The 24,478-nt window shown below is 49.9% G+C and overlaps 9 protein-coding genes across 9 annotated transcripts; 2 read left to right on the forward strand and 7 right to left on the reverse strand.

Moving 5' to 3' along the window:
* Positions 1 to 1,283: 1,283 nt before the first annotated feature.
* N7533_002994 (uncharacterized protein) lies at positions 1,284 to 3,972 on the forward strand (the record flags this gene model as incomplete). The annotated part of the gene is made up of 5 exons (XM_057099644.1): positions 1,284 to 1,637; positions 1,688 to 1,990; positions 2,045 to 2,309; positions 2,382 to 2,481; positions 2,547 to 3,972. The coding sequence occupies 5 exons, from the start codon at positions 1,284 to 1,286 to the stop codon at positions 3,970 to 3,972; spliced, it is 2,448 nt and encodes an 815-aa protein (XP_056964780.1).
* Positions 3,973 to 4,427: 455 nt separating this feature from the next.
* On the reverse strand, positions 4,428 to 6,569 carry N7533_002995 (Zn(II)2Cys6 transcription factor; the record flags this gene model as incomplete). The annotated part of the gene is made up of 3 exons (XM_057099645.1): positions 4,428 to 5,435; positions 5,500 to 6,507; positions 6,564 to 6,569. The coding sequence occupies 3 exons, from the start codon at positions 6,567 to 6,569 to the stop codon at positions 4,428 to 4,430; spliced, it is 2,022 nt and encodes a 673-aa protein (XP_056964781.1).
* Positions 6,570 to 7,000: 431 nt separating this feature from the next.
* On the reverse strand, positions 7,001 to 8,771 carry N7533_002996 (putative iron-regulated transporter; the record flags this gene model as incomplete). The annotated part of the gene is made up of 5 exons (XM_057099646.1): positions 7,001 to 7,267; positions 7,330 to 8,018; positions 8,081 to 8,120; positions 8,186 to 8,352; positions 8,417 to 8,771. 5 exons carry the CDS (start codon positions 8,769 to 8,771, stop codon positions 7,001 to 7,003), a joined length of 1,518 nt encoding a protein of 505 aa, XP_056964782.1.
* Positions 8,772 to 9,179: 408 nt separating this feature from the next.
* Positions 9,180 to 10,778, reverse strand: N7533_002997 (mitochondrial 37S ribosomal protein mS47; the record flags this gene model as incomplete). Its single annotated transcript, XM_057099647.1, has 3 exons — positions 9,180 to 10,382; positions 10,438 to 10,599; positions 10,656 to 10,778. 3 exons carry the CDS (start codon positions 10,776 to 10,778, stop codon positions 9,180 to 9,182), a joined length of 1,488 nt encoding a protein of 495 aa, XP_056964783.1.
* A 480-nt stretch (positions 10,779 to 11,258) lies between these two features.
* On the reverse strand, positions 11,259 to 12,223 carry N7533_002998 (mitochondrial 54S ribosomal protein uL4m; the record flags this gene model as incomplete). Its single annotated transcript, XM_057099648.1, has 2 exons — positions 11,259 to 12,047; positions 12,140 to 12,223. 2 exons carry the CDS (start codon positions 12,221 to 12,223, stop codon positions 11,259 to 11,261), a joined length of 873 nt encoding a protein of 290 aa, XP_056964784.1.
* A 207-nt stretch (positions 12,224 to 12,430) lies between these two features.
* N7533_002999 (mitochondrial 54S ribosomal protein mL38) lies at positions 12,431 to 13,750 on the forward strand (the record flags this gene model as incomplete). The annotated part of the gene is made up of 2 exons (XM_057099649.1): positions 12,431 to 12,932; positions 13,026 to 13,750. 2 exons carry the CDS (start codon positions 12,431 to 12,433, stop codon positions 13,748 to 13,750), a joined length of 1,227 nt encoding a protein of 408 aa, XP_056964785.1.
* A 156-nt stretch (positions 13,751 to 13,906) lies between these two features.
* On the reverse strand, positions 13,907 to 14,510 carry N7533_003000 (putative mitochondrial inner membrane protease subunit 1; the record flags this gene model as incomplete). Its single annotated transcript, XM_057099650.1, has 2 exons — positions 13,907 to 14,083; positions 14,154 to 14,510. 2 exons carry the CDS (start codon positions 14,508 to 14,510, stop codon positions 13,907 to 13,909), a joined length of 534 nt encoding a protein of 177 aa, XP_056964786.1.
* A 1,269-nt stretch (positions 14,511 to 15,779) lies between these two features.
* Positions 15,780 to 16,152, reverse strand: N7533_003001 (uncharacterized protein; the record flags this gene model as incomplete). Its single annotated transcript, XM_057099651.1, has 2 exons — positions 15,780 to 15,838; positions 15,930 to 16,152. The coding sequence occupies 2 exons, from the start codon at positions 16,150 to 16,152 to the stop codon at positions 15,780 to 15,782; spliced, it is 282 nt and encodes a 93-aa protein (XP_056964787.1).
* A 3,452-nt stretch (positions 16,153 to 19,604) lies between these two features.
* N7533_003002 (uncharacterized protein) lies at positions 19,605 to 20,126 on the reverse strand (the record flags this gene model as incomplete). The annotated part of the gene is made up of 2 exons (XM_057099652.1): positions 19,605 to 19,851; positions 20,101 to 20,126. The coding sequence occupies 2 exons, from the start codon at positions 20,124 to 20,126 to the stop codon at positions 19,605 to 19,607; spliced, it is 273 nt and encodes a 90-aa protein (XP_056964788.1).
* Between the last annotated feature and the right edge of the window lie 4,352 nt (positions 20,127 to 24,478).

Consider the following 24,478-nt stretch of genomic DNA (forward strand, 5'->3'; position numbering starts at 1 on the left):
TAAATAGTATCTTTAACCTTGTGCATGACTTTGACACCACCCATGACGACATATTTAGTAGTCTCCGCCATTGACTTATGATGCGAATTCAAGACATGGCCCCTCCCAACTCCAATCATTGCGACCCTGTGAAGGCCCCTTGACTGCTAACCGCAGATGACGTTGAAGCTTTTAATCAGTCTAGGCTATAATCCGTGACCAAAAAAGGCATCTGACTCTATGCAGGTTAGAAATTGAAGTATGGAGTGCGGAGTACAGATTTAAGAATTAAAGCTATGAGTACTGAGAAAGGCCATACTATCGACTCATTCAAAAGGCAAGGGATACCTGAGTTGCCAGCATCAGCTGCGCCAGCCTAGCTACACTCCGAGTCTTACGCGCTAAATCATCCACAAAGTACTTATGGCGCAGATTCGTGCATGAATGTCGTGGTTCACATTGGCCGAGGGTGGAACATAGGCTGGACTATTGAGCTGTACAGAGTATCCCACTGGTCTGTTTTTTGCTTTTTTTACAAAGGCATAACAAACACGCTAATTAGCCACGGTAACAAAGCTGCTCCATCGTTGATTGGGCGTAAATATGCGGGTTCATGCATTGCGAATCATGCATCATGCAGCATGCAGGATGAGCGCACCCTACTTGCTATGCACAGCTCCTCGTGTAACACGCCTCTCAGCCATAATAGTGGCGAGCTGAGCTCCCAGACATTGATCGGCAGCTGCCACCAAAGGCAAATTGTCGACCCCATCAAAATCATGCAGATAATCGTACTTCTTTCGCTTTGTTCTCGTTCAAATTGGCAAGTTTCTTCACCAAAAGCTGACAGACACGTGTGCTCAGATCGTTCCGCCACAGAACTTCGGCTATTTGGCTCGCAATATCTCTAGTGGCTTGATTTCATTCCGAGGTATCTTAATTTTCTTTTCTTCCCCACTGTACATACAGCTGGGACATGCTGTGATACAAGTGCTTCTGCATATATTGTTTTGTTTTTATGCAGGTGTGGGTATCGTATACCACACAACTGAGAGGGGTATGCTTTTTCCCAGCTAGCCCCTGCATCCTCACAGCTGCAGCTGTGACCTAGCTGATGTCAATCGAGGTGAAATATGATACTTAATTCTTGCTTGGTCTAAGAATTCTGAATATAAATAATACGCCACCTAGGCACGCAGGTTTCCCAGATGTTTCTTCTCAAACCCTTCATTCATCCCAATCAAGACCCGAGAAGATCACGAAGGTCGTTGAGGAGTTCATCTTCATCGTCACGATTCAGTAAGATGTCTGCACCCGACCACAAGTACTATCCCATCACCGGTGTTCCGGTCGGAGATCTTGACCTTCCAAGCATCGGATTCGATACCCCGGTTCCCATCCGTCAGAATATCGACACATGGAGCAAAGACCCTGATAATCTGAAGCAAGTTCAGTTGTTTGTGTTGGGTCTAGATCGCTACCAGAAGATCGACCCCTCGGATCGGGATTCATACTTCCAGGCTGCAGGAATTCATGGACAACCTAATGTACTATGGGATGAGCCCATTGACCCAAAGGAGGCAGAGGGCAAGGGATACTGTACTCACAACAACATCCTGTTTCCAATCTGGCATCGTGCTTATTTGGCTCTCTACGAGGTAATCATTCCCATTTGAGACCATAGTGATCTTGACTGACATCTATCTAGCAACGTATCTATGAGTGCATGCTTGAAATTATCCCCAATTTCCCCGAGGAGGATCGCGAAGATTGGACTGAACTTGCTCAACAATGGCGTCTCCCTTTCTGGGACTTCGGTGCTCAGTTCACGGTTCCCGAGCTGTGCAAGTATCCCACCATTGCTGTTCCAACCTTCGACGGCAAGGATACTACGTACAATATTCCCAACCCGCTCTTCCAGTTCCGCATGCCAAACCACAAGCCTATGGGCTGCGCCGGTGTGGTGGACTTTGTGACCGAGTGGGATCACGATGCCAAGCAGAAGCTTTATGTATGTCACCGGCACCAACCTGAGGTATTTCGGAATCCAGCTAACTGAAAATAGTTCAGCGAATGTATTGCAACCAGTCGCCAGCCTGAAGAGGGCGATAATGCCTCAGGTACAGCGACATGGAAATATGGTGTGGTCAACAACTCAAAGGTGCGAGACGCTTTGACGGCCCCTAAGTGGGACGGAGGAGGAGAGTATGGCCATGCTTCTGAGATGGTTCACCGTCTACTCAATGTTGAAATGGACTACCTCACCTTTGCTACAACTGGCCTGCAAGAGGGTGACCACCCCGTCGAAAAGGATCTTAATCTGGAGTATAGTATGTGTTCATTCTTTCAAGTTGATAACCCTCAGTATGAGCTACTAGTACGGAGCTGACATATTTCAATAGTTCATAATAACATTCACGGTTGGGTTGGAGGTGAACACATGGGTCATATGTCTCAGATCCCCATGGCGGCTTTCGATCCCTCGTTCTGGCTCCTCCATTGGTTAGTTGACATGAATTCCTCTCGCGAGATCAATATCTGTAGTCTCTTGCTAACCAAATGCATAGTAACGCTGATCGTCTCTTTGCCTTGTGGCAAGCCAAAAACCCGGACAAGTGGTTCACCTCCTCCAAGGTCAATGAATTCCTACAAGATGCTATCGGTCTACCTGAGGGTTCCGAAATTACTCCCGAGACTGGTCTGCGACCGTTTCACAAGGATGTTGGGGGAACTCTCATGGTTTCTTCCGACGTTCGTTATCCTTTTAAGACTGGTCACACATATCCGGAGTTGCAGACGTGGAAGTACGAGCAGCCAGGCTACGACAACAAGAAATTCCAAGCAGATCTCCAGACGACCATCAATGATCTATATGGAGTCTCAAGAAAAACCTTGCTTGATGCTGGCTCTAGCTTGGCAGGTGTCGAGGTCCTGCAGGACAGCTGTAAAGCACTTGACTTCTCTTTCAGTGTTCGCTTCCGCAAGTACGCTTTTGGTGGTGATCCTTTCTGGGTTCGAATCTACTTGTCTCAGGATGGAACTAAACAGACCCCCTCTACTGACCTGCTAACTGAAGTTTACAACTTCAGTCAGAGACCACAAGACGCGGCAGGAAAGCTTGCATGTGCCAACTGCAAGGGTAACGATAAGAATGGCCTGAAGGTGAACGCCAATATCTCCATCACGCCGGTGCTTCTCAGCCTAGCCAAGACTGGCAGGGACTTGCTCAGTCTTAAGAAGCCCGATGTTCTCAAGTTCCTCCAAGAAAGAGTTTACTGGAGAGTGACTCGAGGAGGCGAGGAAGTACCTTCGTATGAACTTGACCCTCTTGATCTCGAGATCATCGGAGCCACCAACGACACGACCGTTTTCCAAGATGCGAGCAAGCCTCCTCTCTTGGAAAACTTTGCGAAGGAACCCACGATCTCCGGAGGAAAGGACGGTGCTCTTAGCCCACACCTGAAGCAGCCCATCGCTGTGCCCCCTCCTGCCGTCCCTAAGATCCCTAAGGCTTCTCTCAAGGTCAACACTAACAGGACATTCAAGGAGTCTGTCAAGGCCGATGCTGTCGTCTTGATTGACTCAACTAGCTTGAACTTGACTCCTGCGAAGACCAAGGGCATTGACAACACCCAGTTTTACTTCACCGACGGCAAGAAGGGTGAAGGAAACATCCTGTTCCTGCTTTCCATCCGCCGTGCTGAGAACGCCATCGTCTTCAACTCTAGGATTGACGGCAACTGGGGTAAGGAAGCTCGTGTCAGTCTCGAAGGCCGATTCCGGACTGATAAGCCATCTATCCTTGTCCACGATCAGGGCGATGGTTACGAAGTGTTCATCGATTGGAAGCACGTATTCTGGTTCGAAAAGCGAGCCAAGGACAAGGTCGCAGAATCGATTGCGTACACTGTCAACAATGGCCAGAAGTCTGTTTGGTCGGCTGGTCTGAACGTCAAGGTCTATTCTTCGATGGCGTCTCTCTTCAATCACTAGTTCGCAAAAGACTGAGCCTCCAGCAAATTCTGGCTCTGATTTGTAAACTGTGGGATGAACGAACCTACCCGGGTTGGCACAAATTGTTTTGCACCTTCACCCAAATTTGTCTCAATATGATATTATATTGCTCTTTTCGTTGTCGAGATGATTGTTTTAACATCATGATTCAAATGAATACTTTCGTTAAATCTTTAACTAGTAGTCGTACATTTCAAGTTTGAGCCTAATGTAGTATTAAACCCGTATGACGCTGTACCCGCCAAGGTAACCTAGTTTATAGGACTGAAGGGAGGCAAAATATGGCGGATGGTTAGTAGTATCCTGTCGCTCTCGAATGTAGACTTGGACGATAACATTTTCAGATTGAAGCAGTTCTAATATATTGTTCATTGCATGAAATATTCTTTCTTCTAGAGGGTATAATATGGACATCAAGTTGAGCGAAGCAGAATTCAAATGATGACAAACGGATTTGAGAATAGTTCCCGTCTCACGCACCGCGAATCCGCCCAAGATCGTGAGACATCTTGCCTACGAGTCATTTCTTCCAGCAATAAGAGAATCTTATCAGCCGAGGGATGTCGTGAAATCGACGTGGCCGGCTCATTCTCGCGTGCGGCTGCCATGCGTTGCATCTCTTGGACAATCCACTGGCGTTGGTCCTGCGAACCTTCAAGACCTGCGATGAAGATTGGCCACATGAAGCTGACCGGTAAATGACCAGGTAGAGACCCCGCTGATTCGATCGTAGCTAGCTGGATAATCTTGTCGACGGCGCCGTTGACACGGTCTGTTCGAGGATAAATTGCAAAGGCGACTCGGTGGAGGTAGATGAAATTTGCCAAGAAATTTGCCACATATTGTCTGAAAGTACGACAGACTTCAAGTGCAACTGGGGCGCAAAGTGTATCATGCAGGGCTTCCGGTTGCCCATATACGTCGATCACGGAGGGTCGGCGGTGCCAAAGGGTCTCGAGGTCGGCGCCAACTTTGTGTGCGATCTGGAGCACCTCGAATTCGTCGCTCAGTGTTCCACGACTGCGGTGGTGTAAATCAATACAGATTATGCGTCGAACAACTTGCTGTGCCTGTACGAAGAAATCAAATGCTGGGCCCACAATGGCCTGATAGACCAAGTAGCTGGGGCTACGGAAGAGGCCATCTTTCGTTTCTTCTTCTTTGTGTTCCCCCGGCGACTCAATAATACGAGGCTCGGTCGTGCTCTGTACTTCCAGTGGCTTGTTTTTGGGTTTGTCCTCAGGAAGATTTCCCATCTCGGTCAATAGGTCACCGTCACGGCCAGCAATGAGGGATTTGACATCGAGAAGTGAAACCCACGAGACCAGGAGGTGTCCAAGTCCAGTCCATTGCCGGGTACGATCACTAAATCGTTGTAATATAAGATATGAAGAGTGAAGATAAGAAGTACCTGCTGCACAAATGTCGGGAGATGAGAATAACTGGTCGGGTGTTAGTGTCCGCTTCAAGGATTGAACATGCCCCAACAACACGGGGAACACAAACCTCAGATAGCATCAAGAAAAATACCGCCGCAAACACCTTGAGCAAGGTTGCTTCGGACACATCCCCCAATAAAGATGCATGGATCTCGGAACTGGCTACTCGAAAATACGTCGGCGCCCAGCGCCATTGTTTGCCTTCCGTTACAGCTTTATGGACATCTGAATAGCAGTATATCGCATTCAGAAGGGGGCTAAAGTCCCGGGAATGATCCAGAACGGATGGACGGACATATTTCCATTCCATATTGATCGGACCGAAGATGACGGCCGGTGGGTCAATAGACAAAAAGTGCTGGAGGAGCTGGTCTTCGTACGAAGTGGTGCCCGGATCAGACCAACTACGCCGCGTCGCGGCATCGGATACATCTCCAATCGAAGCTCCATCTGTCAAGGGAGAGGATCCATCGGGACTGAAGGACGATCGTTGCTCAGTTCCAAATTGACTTTCTCCTGCTCCGTTCATAGCGAACTCATCGGTCATTGCCTGTGAAGGGCTCCCAGTGAACGCCTCCAGACCACTTGTCAAATTGAGGTGTTTTTGTTCCAGCTCCGACGTGATTCCTCCCATGAATCCGAGCATATCGAAAGGTCCTTCCAGGTGTGCAGGGTATGGTTCGGTATCGGTGGGTGCTGCCATCGCCGGGACTGTTCGATGGTGATCATCCGAGCGCAACACGGTATTGAAGAAATTCAGGTCTGGCGATCTCTGTGAGACATTTGCTGCTGCTGCGATTGCCGCTGCAGCAGATGCAGGTCCCAGGGCCGGGGTCGGAGCGCCTTGGGAGGAAATGCCCTGCAGGCCGGTGATCGAGTTGCGAGACCGATGAGGTGAGGAACTCAGCGAGTCTCTATATGCAATCGGGGGCTTAAAGACACATCGAAGACGCAAGCGGTCGCAGTTTGCACAGCTCGGTTTGGCCTCGTCGCATCGCACTTTGCGAGCTCTACATGTCAAGCAGCCGGTGCGGCGGCGCGGGCCTGATCTACCAGCTCCCTGGGCTTTCGGTACCTGTGAAGCGAAGGTGTTAGTCGAGAAAGACGGAAATGTGTTGCGAAGGACCGTACCTCCATGATGGAACGAACCCAGGTTTGGGTTCAGAGGCATTGTTGTTGTGTCAGGAACGGCGGTGGCCAGTTTCCCCGCAATTTCGGTCCCACGGTTGTCGATGGTGCGAGGATGACGAGCTCGATGGCGCCACGGGTGAGATTTTGCTATGATGTGATGTGATGTGATGTGATGCTTATGATGATGAATACTAGCGGTAGCTGCCATGGCTAGATTCAATCCATTCACCAGATTGTTCCCAGGATGAAAAGAAATGGGATGATCCGACAGCGATCGCAGCAATGATATGCACTGCGCTCAGACTCCACGTGGTAAGGAGGTGCTTGTACTTGGTAGATCGGGATTGGGATTTCGATTTTAATATCTAGATTATCTCAGGTACCACAAGATACTTCTGATTTTAACAAATTGTATCTCTATGTGATGCAAATATTAACTATGCTGCCGATTCCACCGGCCGGTAATGCACCTTGTCCCCTCCTATACACTTGGATCGATGCAGCAAATGCCCTCGCTCCTTGCGCACATACGCTGCAAAGCAGATCGCTGCTACTGCGACTGCTCCCGAACTGATCATAACTGGGTATTGAAATTGCTCGGGACGAGAAAACACAATAGTAGACGCGAAAGACAACATCTCAAAGATGTTCTGCAAGGCCATCTCGGTGGCCGAGAACCGTGCTCGGGCATGCTCTTCGACATTCTATAGTTTACAAGTCAGCATGAGCAACAGGAAGCTCCAATTTAGACATCATTACTACTCACCTCTTGCACGAGGAACTGGACAGATAGGTCGAATCCCCAGAGCCCTATCCGACTAAAGGCGACTCCAATAACGAGACACCCTGCAACTAATCGGGAATTCGAATCCCAAGGTACATATGCTGCAGCGGCACCAGCCACGCAACAAAACTGCCAATTCAGGAACCAGAGTCCAGATCGGATTGGGCCAATGCGACTCATGATAATGGGCGCAATCCATGTTCCAGACAGCTCCGCTGCAACTGAACCAATGCGCATGTAGCTAACCTCCAGTGGGGTAAATCCACTATGGAGCAGGTAGGTGACCATTGTAGCTCCGAATGACAGAACCGTCAGATATAGGAGACTCAAGGCAAATGAGGCCATAAATACCCGGCTTGTCCCGAATTCTTGCCATGGTGCTAAGGTATCTGACAGCCGGCTCATGAGACTGCGTGGCGAGTGAGGTTGGGTTTGTGTTGTGAATTCGTCCAAAGCCTCGGTTTGCAGAATAGCTGCAGAGCTCCTTTTCAGGTTGGGAACTGCTCGGTATACCTGAGCGATGGCCATATATTCGACCAATACGGAAGCCGTGTTCAGTCCAAGGACTGTCCAGATAGCCACTCGGGCCGAAAAACTGTGAACGAGGGAAATAAAAACAGGAGCGGCTAATTTACAGAAAAGGTCGATTCGTCTCATTGAAGCATTCAAGTCTGCAATAGTCATTAGTGTTGTTGGAAAACCTGGAGGCAAAGACAACTTTGGGGAAACTTACCCTGTCGGGGAACATCGATGCTTTCTGATATAACAATAGCCTATTGAAGGATAATTAATCAGCAAAGGCTTGATGCAGCAATGTTCGATGACCCCTCAAACGTACCCAATCTCGTTCGACAGCCATTGTATTGGCGGCCGCCGCTAACTTCTCAACACAGGCCAAGAAGCTAACAAAGACAAATAAAGTCGAGGAAAACCCCCGAGATCCAGCAATTTTGAAGAGCACTATGAAGCAAAAACAAGACACCGCCACAGGAACCCTTTGCCAGACTAGATGAGAGAGATCAGTGAATGAGACCAACCTGAGCTTCACCCACATAGAAACATAACCTACCAATCGAATGTCTCAGAGCAACCAACCGGTCGGCACTGTCAACTTTTGCACCTAGCCACGATGAAAGCGCAACAGCAGCAAGCGATCTAACGAGGGCGTAGATCGAGGCATAAAGCAAAGTTCCGGGAAAGATAGAAGCCAGAAAGAGGACTGCGCCGAACTCAAACATCCGCGAATTCCATGCCGAAAGACTGTGAGACACATAGAGTCGTCTCAGAACTGAGCGAGTCTCCAGTGCAGAGCCATTGGGTTCTGGTTGAGACGTATTCCCATTAGAATTGGGAGGGGAAATTACGTCGTCCCTCTCGCCCGTTGACGAGTGACTGGTCACTAGAAGGCTTTGTTCGTTCGTCATGATATGATTGTATCATTCATTGAAGCCCCTATATGTTATCAAATGTTGCAGATTGCGAACTCCGTCCTTCGTGAAGTTTCAGTGAAGTGGACGTTAGGGTCAAGAGCAAACAAAGTGTTGGGACTAGGACGGGAACCTTGGGAGTGCCGATGCCGAGTGGGCTGATAACGCCATTGGATCGAACCTAATTGGGCCATACGAACAAGCTTTTCCTACAATGCCTGGTCTCTGTGGATACTCTATAGGCCTCACCTTACATCCTGTCGTATATGGTGCGCAAATGGCATTGATTGAATGCAGCATGATGGGTTAACGGAAAATTGGGGTAAATTCTAATACATACGGGCGGCGGAAAAGCTCTCGCCATCGAAATAAAAATTACATGCTGCCATATAGGACTCTCGCTCTTTAAACCCACTCAATACCCTTCTCGGTTCGCTTCGTCCGGCGAGCCAGGACCTCGGAGACCTTCTCGCGGACACCCTCCTTCTGGTTCCACCGTTGAGCGAACTCGCTGGTGACCTGAGAAACTGATGTACCGTGGGTACGGACAAATTTCTCAATCTCGTTCTCCGAAGGCAGGGCGAGCTGTTCGTGTGGGTAGCTTGTGTAATCACTCTCACTCAACAGCTCCAGGCGGCTTTCACCTTCGGGGATAGCGAAGAAGGACTCAACAGTCTCATTTGAGACTTCAGCCAGAGTGGCTGGTTGCCACTCTGCTTGGCGGGGGGGCTTAGACATCAGTCGAGCCTTCACTCCCTCAACGAAATCGGGGTGCCGCATGAAATTGGCGGCAACCTGGTGCTCACGTTGGAAAGTCTCTGAAATACTCCACTTCTTGCCGAGGCGCATTTGGCGGAGAGTAACCTTCAAGGAGGTGGGAGAACGGCTGGAGAGAGTCTTGAGGGTCTTCTCGGCCCATTCCTTCTGCTCAGTCTCGCCCTCCAGAGCCGCGAAGATCTCTTCAACGGTGTTGAAGCTGAAGCAACGGTCAATCGCCTTGCGCAGTTCACCAGCCAAAAGGATCGGCTCCTCCTGCAGAGACGGAAGACCAAGCGAGTACTCGGCCATGGTTTTGTTCACGGTTTGCAGTCGCTCGGGCAGACCAACATGGTCGGGGAAAACCAGCTCGGACAGACGCTGGGTGACGTTGCTGAGAACACTGGAGTGCAAATAGTGGGTAGCAATGCCAGAATACAGGGCCTGGACACCGTTCAGGCGCTCGGAAGTCAGAGCCAGGTAGGTACCAGTCTCACCGTCCAGGCGTGGAAGAAAGAATGAACCACCGACGTCGGGGAAATAACCGATGGTTGTCTCGGGCATGGCGAAAACTGTGCGCTCGGTAGCAATTCGGAAGGGGGCGTGCATGCTGAGGCCGACACCGCCGCCCATGGTGATACCGTCCATGAACGAGATAACCGGCTTGGAGTATGTGGCAATGGTGTGGTCAAGGCGAAATTCGAGTCCGAAGAAGTCTGTCGAAGCCTTTTGTCCCTCTGGTCCCTGTTCGTTTTGAAGAGCCAGAGCAGCGACGTCGCCGCCAGCGCAAAGCGCCTTCGATCCTGCTCCCGAGATGAGGACGATGTTCGCGATTTGAGACTTTTCCCATTCCTGTATTTCCAACCATTAGCATACCCGCCAACCTGTGTATTCAAGACCAGCTCACCTTCAAGCGGGGGAAGATCTTTCGGGCCATGGAGCCATTCAGGGAGTTAAGCTTCTTGGGTCGGTTGAGCTCGACGCTGCGGAGGCCGTAAATAGAGTTGAACAGGACATCGTCAGGCTCGTCGCCGGGGAGTTCCTTGGGAATTTCGGGAGTTGTTGACAGCTTGCAGCCATTAGCATCTCCCGCAGGATCACTATAGATTCTTCTCGTGGACTCACCGAAGCTGTTGCCCTGAAGGCAGGGTTGGTCACCTTGGCGCGTAGAGGCATTGCTGGCGATGAGACCCGCGAGATCCAGCTCGGCGGCGAGGGCAATCGTGAGAATGAGTTTCGCAGCAGCATGAAGAAGACTGGTGCCGAAAAAACGACGGAGAGGGGGTAGGATTATAATGGACGATCAGATGTTTCTCCGCTTTACCGTCGACCTCGGGAGTTTTTTGGACTGGATTTTCTCCGGTCCGAGGGCCACTTCTCCGCCTGCGCGACAGTTGACCGCGTCCGCAGATAGCCGCCTTTAAAGTACCTTAAGGTAGCCTTCAACACTACACCAGGGGTAATGTTTTGTATTATCATCGGGAGAGAGATGGGGAAATTATATTATAATCTTCCACACCAGTGATTCAATGGATTTCCATCGATTTACAGTCAACAATATTGTTACTCGACAAAGGACTATTAAGAGTCTCTTCCCGCATCAAGCGATACTAGTAGGTGTTGTAGAAGTGGTAATTGTAGTAGATATTCTATTTGTACAGATTGGCCAGAATACAGAAACGAAAGAAAGAGATATAAATGCACATGTCCGCTCCCAGATCAAGCCTTTCACAGGTCCAGGTAACGTGCCTTGGAGGGCTTACTCTTCAAATCCCGCGAGTGCCACTGGAAGAACCGGTCCAGCGCCCTTTTTTCGATGATCAATCGCTCAGTCTCCAACAGGTTCTTCACATCCACCTCACTGCTATCCCTGAGTGTCGCGAATCTTTTCAACTTGTCCATCGTATCAAACAACTCCTCGTCAAAGTCGGCGGTGATCAAAGTTGAACGACCCTTCTTGGTGTTCCAGCCATGTTCCTTCAGAATACGCTCCATCAGGAAAGGCGTGGACTTGGAAGGAATGGCAATGTTGTTGTCGATAACGATCAATTCGCCGCGCGCAAATCGATAGCTGAGAGCAATGCGCCATGCTTGGTCGTAGAGCTTAGCAGGTAGTCCGGTCGAAAAATCACGAGGATGAGGACCGTGGGCAACACCACCACCCACTCGAATTGGCGACTGCTTGTGGCCCACACGAGCACGGCCAGAGCCCTTCTGTGCCATGAGCTTGCGGTGGCTACCATGAACGTCACCCCTCCACTTCGTGCTGGCTGTTCCTTGCCGGGTCATGTCACCTTCATAGATAACTGCGCGGTGAAGAATATCTTTCCGAATGGGCATCTGTAATTGTTTCTGGGAGTATTCCACGAGACGGGTGGGCTCCATGGAAGGAAAGTTGTAGGTCATGACTTGGACTGGGGCGTCCCATGGAGCGAATGGCGAAGTTTTCGAGAGATCGGGCGTGGATGAAGCATTGGCTTGGCCTTCAGTGGCCATTGAACGAGTAAGGCATCGTCGCTGTAACGAGTATGGGTTAGCGAGCTGTATCCCTGCCACTCATTCAGGCGATCTGCATCGCGCGAACAAAAATGAAGGTTCAATGGTCATACCGTGACGGCCTCCGACCCCGACAAAAGTCCACCTGATGCGCGTGAGAGCAGCCTAAGTGCTCTGAAAGCCTCACTGCCAGGCATTGTGAAGAAGAACGACAGTGATAGAGTTGTGTGGTCTGATTGATGTGCTGCCTCCAAGCCTTTGGATAAGTTTAGGAGCAAAAGTTGACTAGGCGGTGACGACTAGCAGAAGTCTTGGCGGCGACGAGAAAATGTTCCCCCGGGTCAAACAACTTGCCAACCCTCGACCTCCACCCCCAAACAATCCAACCACGGGATTCTCACACCATGGCCCATTGCGAGCGGGCATCTAGGCCGCTGCTTCAATGCTTTCGCAGCTCTTACACCAAAAGCCTGTCGAGCCTCCAGGTCCAGGCACGTGGCTTCCAGTCAACAGCCGGCGTTGCTGAGGCTCAATCCGAACAGAGCCAACCTTTCCATAAGAACCTCGATCCTGAGCTTGTCTCAAGCCCTCGCCTAGAGAGACGTCTTATGCGACAGGGTACCACTCCAATTGGCTCCCGTCGTCGACGTGCTGCGCTGCAGGGCTCCCCCAACATTCCCTTCGAGCAGCTCCCCTACCAATGCTTCCAAGAAGCGCGAAATGTTCTTCTTGCCGACCGAAGTGAGAAGCTCGAGGAAATTGAGAAGATGAGACAAAGAATCGCGAGAGTTAAGGATCTTTCGACCGAAGAGGCTGGAGGAGAGCAATCACGAAAGTCTCGCTTGGGAGCGATGCAATTGCACTTGGAGCAACTTAAGATTCATGCCGACATCAATGACCCCCCTAGTCAAGCGCAAATTCGAAGATGGTCAAGGTATGTTCGATAAGGCCTCAACTTTCGGTATTCTAGGGAATTGGTGCTAATTTGCTTTCTCATAGGCGATATGAGCAAGCCCATCTACCGTTTTCTGGCTGACCGAAAATGGCGGGAGTACCGCCGCAAGATCCTCGTCCAGCGTATCACACAAATGAATGTCATCCCCGATGTCCTTCCTCACTGCGACCCCGTTGTCGACACCAAGCTGTACTTCGGCAAGCGCCAAGTTCAGGCTGGTGACTACGTCCTCGCGAACGTGAGCACGAGCGCCCCTAAGCTGGACGTGCAGATGTTCGAGAGTGGCGAGAAACTCGTTACTATCGCTGTTGTCGACTCCGATGTCCCTAATGTGGAGGCCGATAGCTTCGACTATAAGACGCACTATCTTGCCGTAAACGTGCCCATCTCGGCCGTCAACACCAAGATCGACCTCGGCCAGCTTTCCGAAGACTCCCAGGTCGTTCTCCCCTGGTTACCTCCTGTTGCTCAGAAGGGTAGCCCTTACCACCGCCTTTCCGTCCTCATCATGGAGCAAAAGGATGCGCAAGCTCTCGACTTTGCGGCTGTCAAGGCCAAGGAGGCCGACCGCGACAACACCCTCCTCCGCACCATCCAGGCCCGTTACCATCTCAAGGCTATTGGTGCGCACCTTTTCCGCACCCAATTTGACGAGACCACTCTGGAGGTGATGAACCAGATCGGTTTCGAGGGAGTGGAACTGGAGCTTCGCCGGAAGAAGGTCGAGCCTCTTCCCTACAAGCGCAGAAACCCTTCCTCGTTCAGGTAATTTTTGATTCCTGTTTACTATATCTCCTTTCCAGGCGCCGTTTGAGTATAGATTTGTATTGTACAAGTGAATATGTATGAATATGCACAGCAGACCAATTCCTTTTGAAAACAAGGCACCAAACTCCGTGTAAATGCTCAACCCATCGCGTAAGGCTTAGTCGTCCAGTTCAGCCGGCTGCATAGTGTTCTTGACCCATTCCATCTTCGACGGTGGCCAGACGCGAGCCACGATTTTCCCATTGATCAGACCCAGAGGGACGGGGCCGTAGTTTCTCGAATCTCTTGACCAGGGTAGGTTATCGCCAACGAGGAATACATGTCCTTCGGGAACCTATATCAACACAAATTCAGTTAGTTCTGAACTAAGGTGCATCTTCGGGTAATCATGAATATCGCCATACCTGAATCATATCCGGTTGTTTTCCAGCTTCCGTACTGAGTGGCTGGTCACGACAAACAAAGTCTCCCGGCATACCAATCACTCTTTTTGCAGCATGTACACCCAAAAAGGTTGGGTGGTTGAATCGCACAATATCGCCGACCTTTATTCCCTTTCCATTGCTATGCAGTCGTGAAACGAGGAGCCAATCGCCGCGTGGGTTGAATGTCGGGTACATCGAGGGACCTTCGCTGGATTGTACAGTCACTAGGTGCTCCCAAACCAGGGTGCAAGCGCAGAATGTGCCGGCGCCATTGAGTGCAAGGCGAGCAAACCTGCCCGGCTTGACTGTTAATGCGTATCGAAGTAGCTTCTCCATTGGGGAAACGGCGAGCGCATGCCTCGATTTTTCGCAGAGCTCTAGACGTGCTGCTAATCGATTCCGAATTGATTATCGGCCATTGCGGAGACCGAGTCACGTGGCACTGCTCTATTTAATCGATTTTTTCCCGCGGCCCCTCTTCATCCCCGTCACTACATGCTCTTCACAATGAGCACAGCAATGGCAGAAAGCTGTCTCAATTGCTGTTGCCATCTTGGATGATTTTCGACCCATTGGCTCAGCGTTTCATTAATGTGTGAAACGCTTGTTCGATTCGGTCTATTTCTCCACAGGGTTGTCTTGATCTTTTGAGAGAGGGGTACCTTGATCATCCATCGAGAACCTGGTCACATCACCTTATCTCTCAGAATTGAACCATACACCGTCTCTCAGCTTATCGCTGTTGGGATCCACCGCTTCTCCAATGCTAGAGCTTGCCGTCGCCGAAATACAGCACCAGGACGAGCAAGTGTGGAAAACGAAGCAAGATTGACACGACCGGTCTGTCTATATGACAGGCCATCCCCCTAACTTGTCTCATCTCGACCCCATTTAACTATGGGACTGGGTCTATGAGGCTTGTGCAGTGGGGAGACAATCTCCTCAACGTTTACAGTTATGAATCAAATCAATTCCATATTTTCGAATGTCGTCCACATCCGTATTTCCGATCAGCTTGTAACTTTCGGTTCCATATTATGAACACGATACGGAAATCCGATTGATATTTATGTTTCACAGCTGTCCACGTCGGGTCGGCATCTATGCAAAGTTGCTTGTCAGTGGAACGAGCATCCAGGCAAGTTGAAATTATGACATAGTACAACAATTCACGGCACCATTCCTGGATGCTTATCAACAACTGCAATACTCTCCCTCCTTTTCGCCTTCTGACGGTGACCCACGCCAAACCTCTCGTCTCTTTCCTTCCGCAGTGCCTTTAACTAGTCCTACCTTCCGAGCCTTTTTCACGCTCTCGGGTGACGTGAAGCTCCCCATCAACTACGGCGGTTCCACTGACACTACATCGCCCCGATCAACCTGCCACATATTATATCATGATGTTTTCTTCAAGTTGCCGTAAATGGGAATAATATCCTCCATCTCCGCCATCTCCCGAGGTCCGCCGCATCCCAGGCTGGCGCGGCAATGCCTACCGGCGCGGGCATGATGAGCATCCCGCTCTTGACCTCGAACTCATGCGTGTGCCATGACTTGCGCTCTTCTTCGGGGAGCGTCCTAAAGATGCGCGGGGTGACCATATACTCAACGCCAATGAGCCGGGCATTTATTGGGTGAGTCGTAGATCAAACATTGACGGACGTCTAGATGCCAGAAAAGTTTCTCGGTGAGTTCCTTCCCTCCGGCTGTACTAGCACGAGTAGTACGGCGAGTTTTGTCCAGAGCTGGGCTGACTGTTTGTGAGATGTGTGCAATAGTGGTTCGCCTCGACGCAGCGGGCCCCGGTTGGATCGTTCGTGGAATGCATTAAATGGGCGCATATTTGCTGCATCGGCTTGAAGTCTTGCATCATTGCCGCGCCTGGGAAGTATCCTGCTTTCATGGTTCGAGGGCCGCCTGCCCAGGTGGAAAACCGCTGGGCTCTGGGCCAGAGATTCTCGCGCATGTTGGCATCCATGGCTGTTGCGCACTGGTGGCACTGGCAGGCGTCACGGTACGGTACCTGCTTACTACCTAGGTAGGTAGCCCTGAAGGTATACTACTAGGTACTAATAAGTATATCCATGGAGATTTTCAGATCCAAACTAGCGCTTATTGCTCGTTGGTTTCCGGCATTGTTAGTTGGCTCTCCTCGAGAGACATAAGAGAGAACATACGGATCCGCGGCGCCAGGAGGTCGAAGCAACAGAGCGAACTACGGTCAAGAGAGTGCGATAAATAAAATTTTCAGCTGTTCCGTCAAGTATGCGGCGCGGTCCCAGTCAATACTAAAACCTACCTAGGTACTAGTAAGTAGTAGTAGAAATAGGATAAATTAAGCATGGCAAATTCGAAAGTGCTTCAAGAAGTGTGTACTAGTGGGCGGTAGTAGATTCCAAGGTTTGCTGGCAAAGAAAGAACTTCTTGTTGTAGCATCTAATACTAGTAGTACTATTAGTCTATGATTTATACTAGTATCCTCAGGTTGTCTTGTGTCGTGGGATTTGGTACCTAGGTAGTAGGTTTGACGCTACTACTACTACTAGTAGTAGTAGTACAATGACTGACTGCCCAAGGGGAGATTTACTAGTACCACTGGGCTATATACTACTCGCCCGAGCATGACATATGAATCAATGAAAGATTTGGCTAGGCCAAAACAATACATTGCTATTCAGAATAAACCTGATATTCAGACTCTCCCAAGCCATCCAGGCAGCTTGAAGATCCTAGAAGAAGCCTTGCTTGAAACCTTGAATAATTCAGGCATCATCCCTCCTGATCAAGTTCCCTGAATTTACTATTGCTCTATATTCTATCATTGTAACCCCAATATTTGCTTGTGCCTAATAGACACTAGTCATTCATGTAACGCTGCAGCATTTGTGTTGCCCATGGCGCTGAAGTTTCCTGCAACACCGGAGAATAATGCCCGATGAGAAGATACATTCTCTGTTGTAATTTCACTCAGACATGGCGGAATCACCCACGTAAGGGATAATGAAGATAGATCTGGAGGGAGCATACAAGATTATCCTCTGATTCATCGCATGTGTGATGTTGTTAATGCGAATGCTGTGCTACAGTTGATCTGTACCCGACATGATTTGCCGGGATGATTGCAAATCGAGGATTGAAAGAAAGTCAAAAATGATGCGGTTGCCCATCTGCCGAGATGAGGCAAACACGCAAAGGTCTATTGAAATAAGATCCTTGATCGCAGTCATGGCGGGCGGATAATTTGCAGATTATACGTGTCATATCCGGCTCCGCGTCCTTGTTGGTCTTGCTGCATTATTGGGCTTGGACATATGTACATCAAGACGTAGGGTGCTAGGCATGAATTGTGATCGATAACAGCGGGTATTTGTTGTCCAGAAATGCATTCATCGTTGTCAGAGGTTGTTATTTTGCTCAAAGCAAATAGTACGTAGTATTGCAATACTATATACTAGTACTACTCTTTACCGTGACTGTTAACTTCAAGTTGGTACTTACAGTGGCGTTCCAAAAGTTTGAAACACCCCCTATTTTTCTGCCGCTTTTTCTGCCGCACTAAAACCTCGCGACCGGCACAAAATAAAAACCTCATGTATTGACAATTGCTAATAACTAGTATACCAGCCATCATTTTCAATAACTTGCTGTACACGGTGTGGCATAGTAATAGCCAAATTTTCTAGTATCGCTATATCAATCATAGACCACGCTATCTGTGCTACCCCAATAATAAACTGTAGAGTATCGTCGTTATTTGGCATGCCCCTAATCTCAGGGTGCAATTCATATATCTTTGCCTTGAGTAACGACCATAAATTCTCAATTGGACTTAGATCAGGCGAATATGGAGGCCATTTCATAATCTCATAGTCCTGATCAGCAATCCAATCACGAACAATATGTGCAGTATGAACTGAAGCATTGTCTTGTTGAAACACAGCACCTTCAACTCCGCTTAGCAAAGTTGGAAGCACACGCTGATATAATTCCAAGATAACAAATCGGTTCACCCCTCCATTAGGAGAATCTGGATCTCCAAAGAGTGGAATAAGTCCGGATCGACGACCGGTCCCTGAAAAGGCAGCCCAAAACATTTGCTTAACACTTTTGTGACATGGGACCTGTTGAACATCTCGTTCCGCAATTTGGCGGTTTCGTGGTGTAAAAGTCCACTCTCGCCGTCCTCCTTTTCCTCTTTCGATAGTTGTTTCATCTGACCAGAAGATCTTTTTCCATTTTTCAGAGTCATAATCTTGGACTCGATGTGCCCAAGCCAGTCTCTGGCGAGCCTGTTGGTCGGTTAACTCAGGTCGTTGAAGTTGAAGCCATTTCCGTTTATTTTCACCTTGGAGAAGTCGCCAAATAGTCGCTCGACCGCATTTGAAGTTGACTAAAGCTAGTAGAGCATCATACTTAATTCGTGGGTTCTCTGATATTGCTTCAAGTATCCTCAATCGATCTGTTTCATCCAACTTTTTTGGTGTACCAGAACGAGGTAATGCAGCCTGAGTTGGGCCTCGTTTTTCCGCCCGAGCAACTGTAGTTTTGATTGTTCCAATTGGAATATAAGGATAGCGTTCATGGATCTCAGTATATGACCATCCAATAGCTTTCAATTCAACAAGTCGAACACGTTCATGTGGTGCTAATTGACACCGGCGTGAGCGTTGTGTTACATTTGGATGCTGTGACGGTGTATCATATTGGTTTTGCACCAATTGCAGAGCAGTATGACGAATTGGTGGCATTCTAAAGGCCCAAATAGCTCAATATAACGCGTGGAATGTGTATAATATGCTATATACAACGCACGTCGCGTAGTAGAATAGGGGGCGGTGTACTAATATAGTGGGCGGTAGGGGAAGGCGGTCGCTCAGGGTGTTTCAAACCTTTGGAACGCCACTGTAGTATGCGGTGCTCCGTATCCGGAGTGGAAAATTAACCCCCTCCCCCAATACGAGCCCGAAGAAAAAAATTCTTCACGTCCCAGATTACTAGTAGAACCCCCCCTCGCAAACTTGCCGCTTGAATACCCGGAAATAGCAAGTCTGCTCACTCGTAACTCCACGGAGAAATCGGAAGAACGAGCCCAACGGTGGGGAGCACATGACCCAGCGATCGGCCGGTAGAGCTGCACCAGTTAATCAACTATTTCCCTTAACGCAGCCAATCTCGCACTGGTAATCGGTAACGAACCCAGAAAGCCACTAAGGACATACAAGGCTATGGTACTCCGTCCCCCATCGATAGGCAAAAAGCCGAAACATACGGTGCAGGACGGGCTGAAAAGTTAGAGCGAGATGATATGGATACAGCAGTCTTTCTAGCCTCGAGGCATAGACTCCATAATATGGCCACGGACTCCACCCGATCTACACAAATGAAGAAAATGGGAGATTTGAAGTTTTTAGACGAGAGAACCCAGCGTTTCTAATTGCTGGTAGTGGCTTGAGGGACTCCATCCCTGGGCCCAAAGTCAATAAGGCGATCCAGTTGTGGCACGCTAACCTCTGCGCTAGCCATGCGACTGGGGTTACTGTGCACATCGCGGGAAAATGGCACGAGGGTCCCTTCACCTCCACGACGGAACGAGACGGGAGTCCCCATTGTGATGGGCAGTTTGGGAAGGGATGCGCGGTGGAGTCGAGGGTTAGGACTTTGGGAGGATGTGTTTCCACTTTGAATTGTTGCAGATGCAGATCCCTCTCGGCCGTGATTGACAGTGATTAACTAGGTGGGTACGGAGTACGATCATGAAGTATAGGAGTGATTGCCCAGGTGCACGGGATGCATGGAGTATGTACGGAGTTGTGAGTCGTTACGGAGTGCACCCCTGAGGATGCTCACTCAAGACGGAAGATGCACAGCCTAGGAGGCGTTGAGGGGGGTGTCGATTCGATAAAATAGTGATCACGGACGTACGTACACCGTTCCCCAGTGGGACGGGTGCATGGCTTGGTGGGGGGGGGGGGCAAAGCATATATCCAACGCTCGTCAGCAGCAGACGAAATACACCCAGGCATCCGAATTTGCCAGCTGACTCGAGTTCCAAGCCTCGAGCCTCCAGCCTCGCTCGTCAGCGCAGGACGAGATGGGACATGGGCATGGATCACGGATCATGGCGTGAGCAGGATGGAGGCACTCACCGACCCAATGCCGCCAGAGATGACCCCCTCCGTTAGCCTATCAGTACCAGGGGCTGCTGATGGAGACCATGAGAAAGCCTCAAATTCCTATCACTTGTCCATCACCCATCACCCGCAGGTCGATAATCGGCGCCATGCCTTGCGGCTGGGCATGTGTGTGCCATCTCACTGCAGCGCTGCGGACTCACCCTTGCCCGCTGCACCGATCGGCCCCTTAGGAGTGGAGGAGGTATGTCTGAGTGCCACCAAGTAATGTACCAACGAGGAACGAGGCGCAGAGAGGGTTCAGGATCGGCCCCTGCAGCTGGACCTATTGTAGCCAGGAGAACTGGAAATTGGAGCAGGATAAGCATACCGCCAGGTCCCATTCGAGAGTGCATGGACCACTCCCCAAACCCGGGGGTTCACAGATTCAATATTAGAAACTGACTTTTTATTAGAGTGAATGGCGGGACTAGTATGTTTGTAGCAAGTAAATTGGGGGCCAAGAAGGTTGAAAGTGGAAATTCGACCCATCTATTGGCCCAACCCCCTTGCCCAGTTGGATCCTTTGAACATCCACCCTTGAACATACATACACTACGGAGTACGTATGGAGCAATCCTGATGGAACGAGTCGGGAATATTGAGAACGGATACTTCGTACGCCATAACTTCTGAAAATACCTACGGATATACCGGTACTAACAGAAGTCTTTGACCGCTGCCTCGTACTCTCGAATCTGCTCTAGTTAGGCTCCGATCCAAAAATGTTGATCGGCCTCGACCCACTTGCACCTGGGCCTTTGTGTGGCGTCGCGCCTCAGGCGTTAGGGGACCTCCTGACTGAGAAAGCTGGGCTGCATGCCGGAGTCTGCCCGACGGATAGGCGCCCTGCGGTGTGTATGACGAAACGTTGAAGCTCCTTATCAGAGAAGCAGACGGAATACATGTGGACGTACATACAATATGCGTGGTATGGGATCTTTCTACGTCTCAGGCAATGCGCCCTGTCACAGACAAGGACGAGACTCCTGCAATGGTTCGATTCTGAAGCACAGCCGCCTCGCTGTGTTGCAGCCTACCGGAGAACGGCAGGCCCGGTTTCAGCCAATCTGTGCAAATCACATCGAGACAACGGGCCAGCTGCATACCGTTGAGTCCATTATCCATTTAGGAGACGACGGCGGGGTGGGAGGACAACGCTCGGAGGATAATGGATCCAATACGGAGTACACCCACACACCTTTTACAGATTCTAATACCCCTACGGAGTACGGAGTACTCCATAGAGGATCGTCCAAGTCATCAGGGCAACCACCTGGGCAACAAGAAGGGGGGCCAAGCTAAGCCATACCAACTGACCGGGATCAGATATTACAAAGAAGGAATCTAAGCGGAAATAGAGCGCATTTTTGCCCCTCACAGGCCTCGCGTTGGGGGGGTTTGTTTTATAGTATCGTTGAAGAGCACATCATCACCAAGGGCCCCATGCTTGGGTTGCCCGAGGGCGGTGCTACACCGTAAGAAGTTGATGACATGCCACTAAGCCAAGCCAAATTGATTTGCCCGTAGTTGTTCCCGACTGAGGCTACGCCGTAAAAGGGAGGGAGGGGAGACGAGGGGAAAGTGGACGGAGAACCCACTATCGACGGAGCAATCAGAAGGGCCAGATAGAACGTCTGGAAGACGAAGGAAGGCTGGATCGGCTCCGCCCGTGAGAGTGGAATGGAGTTCGCCCAGGAACTAGCACGCGTCACAGGTCAGAGAGGGAAGTGGGGATAGGAGGGCAAAAAAGAGGCTCGCGACAAAGAGCTGATCAAAGCCCGATCTGGCATCGGGTCTCGGAGAGTGACCGCCATTCAATCTCGGGCCTTCAATGGATAGTACATATTACTGTAGGATCATGGATCATCACATTTGAATAGTTGGTCGCGGATCCTGGACCGGCTGGATCAAAGAAATGCAAAACAATCACCGCAACACGGAGTTGACGACGTACTTCTGATCGCGTATGAATACTTGAGACAGAGTACCGTTCGTGTCACCAGGGCCTAGAACTGGAAGCCCGAACCTGATTCAGGGTGCGAAGTACAGAGACACTGGCAGGGCAAGGCTATCAAGCTCTTTTCAAGGTAGGTATGCTATGTACTCCGTACATACCGACCCATGTCCACTTTTGTCCCTACTACTAGTTTTATGTACCTAGCTACCGTAGCTTGTACTGTACTCAGACACTGGCGCAATATCCTAGCACCACGTACTCCGTACTCCGAACTCCATACACACCTCGGCACTTAACAGGATGCCGGCGAAAGCTGACGGCCACCTGCTGCGGTGTGCTCAAGGCGGCATACTCCAGAGATCGGCAAGTTGGGATTGTGTCAGGGCCCACCTCAAGGGGGAAAATTGGCCCCTGAGCTTCTGGAATTGGACTGTGGGCGCATTCTCCAATTTTTCACTTTGCAAAATGTGGCCCCTGCAGTGCAGGAAGTGGAGCTCTGCAAATGCGTTCCGAGGCGGGCTTGGATCGCTTGCGGTGGGTGTTTTGCATTTGGCATTGGTCCCCTGAGCACCGCATCCCTGTCCCCCATGACATCGTTTGCGTTGGAAGTGGAGTCAATTAAGCCAGAGGGGTAAAACAAGCAGAGAGGGAGGGACAAAGATCTAGGGTGAACTATGTAATGTGGTGTACGGAGCCGTACTACTCGGTACATACTTGTACATAAACGTTAAAAGGAGAGATCACCTGAAGAACATTTATAGACTCTGGGAGAACCATTATACATAGTCCCGGAGAGCTAAATAGGCACTAACCTGAAATCCCGAATCTCTCTCTCTCTCCCCAATGAAGAAGAAGAAGACTAATAATCAATAAAACAAAGCCCTAAACAGAAGCAAACCGGTTCCCGGCGGGCCCGAACAGGGCTGGTTTGGCAGTTCAGCGCTAAACACGATGAGATCCGCCCGGCCACGTTGTGAATGGTGGCTCTACCGCCCATTTCCTGATCGGTCCGAATTATCTACTCCATTTCCTATTCAGGCTTTTCCACCGATATTTTCGTCGGGGTTTTCGCTCTCAAAAGTTCAAGTTGCTCACAGACCACGCGGGCCATAATATCTATTGATTCTGACCCCGTTGACTAGTGCCACGTTAGTGACCATCCCAACAGGAAATTAGCTCTCAAGGCACCTATCGGGGTCCAGGTACTAGGATTCATTGGTTCCATGAATCAGGAATCAGGATTCAGAAATGAGAGATCTGGAATTACAGTACCGAGTACGGAGGAGTACTATCTATGATCTCCTACTCCTACTCCTACTCCTACTCCTACTCCGTACTTTGTAGAAAATAAAATCATGGCGCAGGGGACTGATCACATTCAAATCAGATCCTGGTCATATTATGTGCACCCCGTTCCCCCAGGAATACAGGAATAGACCCCGGCCACACGGTCGGAAACTCTCGATATGCTATGTAATTACAAGGTTTAGCTGGACTCGACCCCCCACCCGGGGCTGACTTGAAAATATAGGTGTGGACTCAAATAGGATAACTTCAAAAATAAATCAAAAATAATAGATTAAAAAGACAATATAGACAAAAAACCTTCAACAACCGCTCTCCACGTTCATTGGAATTGCCGAGCTTCCCGCCCAGTGTTGAACACGGGCGAACATTGGTGCCGGTACGACTTCCACTCTTTTACTTTAATGAAACAGGTCCACTAACCCGTACAACGCCTCCTCGGGTAATGCAGATTATGTGTGTCCCATGCAGCTCAGGTGACGCTTGAGAATGACTGCCGTACGGCGCGGCGCTGTACATGTTATGTATATTACTTGACTATGGTGATCCTAAATGCAGCCCGCCTACGGAGCATAGTTCCAGGTGTTTCATTGGTCCAATCAAGAGCCGAGAAGGGGTGGGCTGGATCGGAAGAAAAGATAGTGAAGATCGCGGTGGCGATGATGCATCTCCTGCATCATGTACTCCGGATGGAAGAGGGCGCATGCAGCGGAGAAAAGAAACCAAGTACGTACAGTATGTACAGTAGTAAGTCAGATAACCTGGGCTGTGATGAAGTTGGCGAGACACCGTGGTGATTGGAGAGAATCCACTACACCAAGCCAGCAGCAGTCAGCAACCAGGAAAGTTGGGACGTGGCTTTGCCCCTC

This window comes from Penicillium manginii (genome assembly GCF_028828005.1).
Source record: "Penicillium manginii strain IBT 31320 chromosome Unknown utg000002l:1.0-5564898.0:1.0-5567710.0, whole genome shotgun sequence".
In the NCBI taxonomy this organism is placed as follows: domain Eukaryota; kingdom Fungi; phylum Ascomycota; class Eurotiomycetes; order Eurotiales; family Aspergillaceae; genus Penicillium; species Penicillium manginii.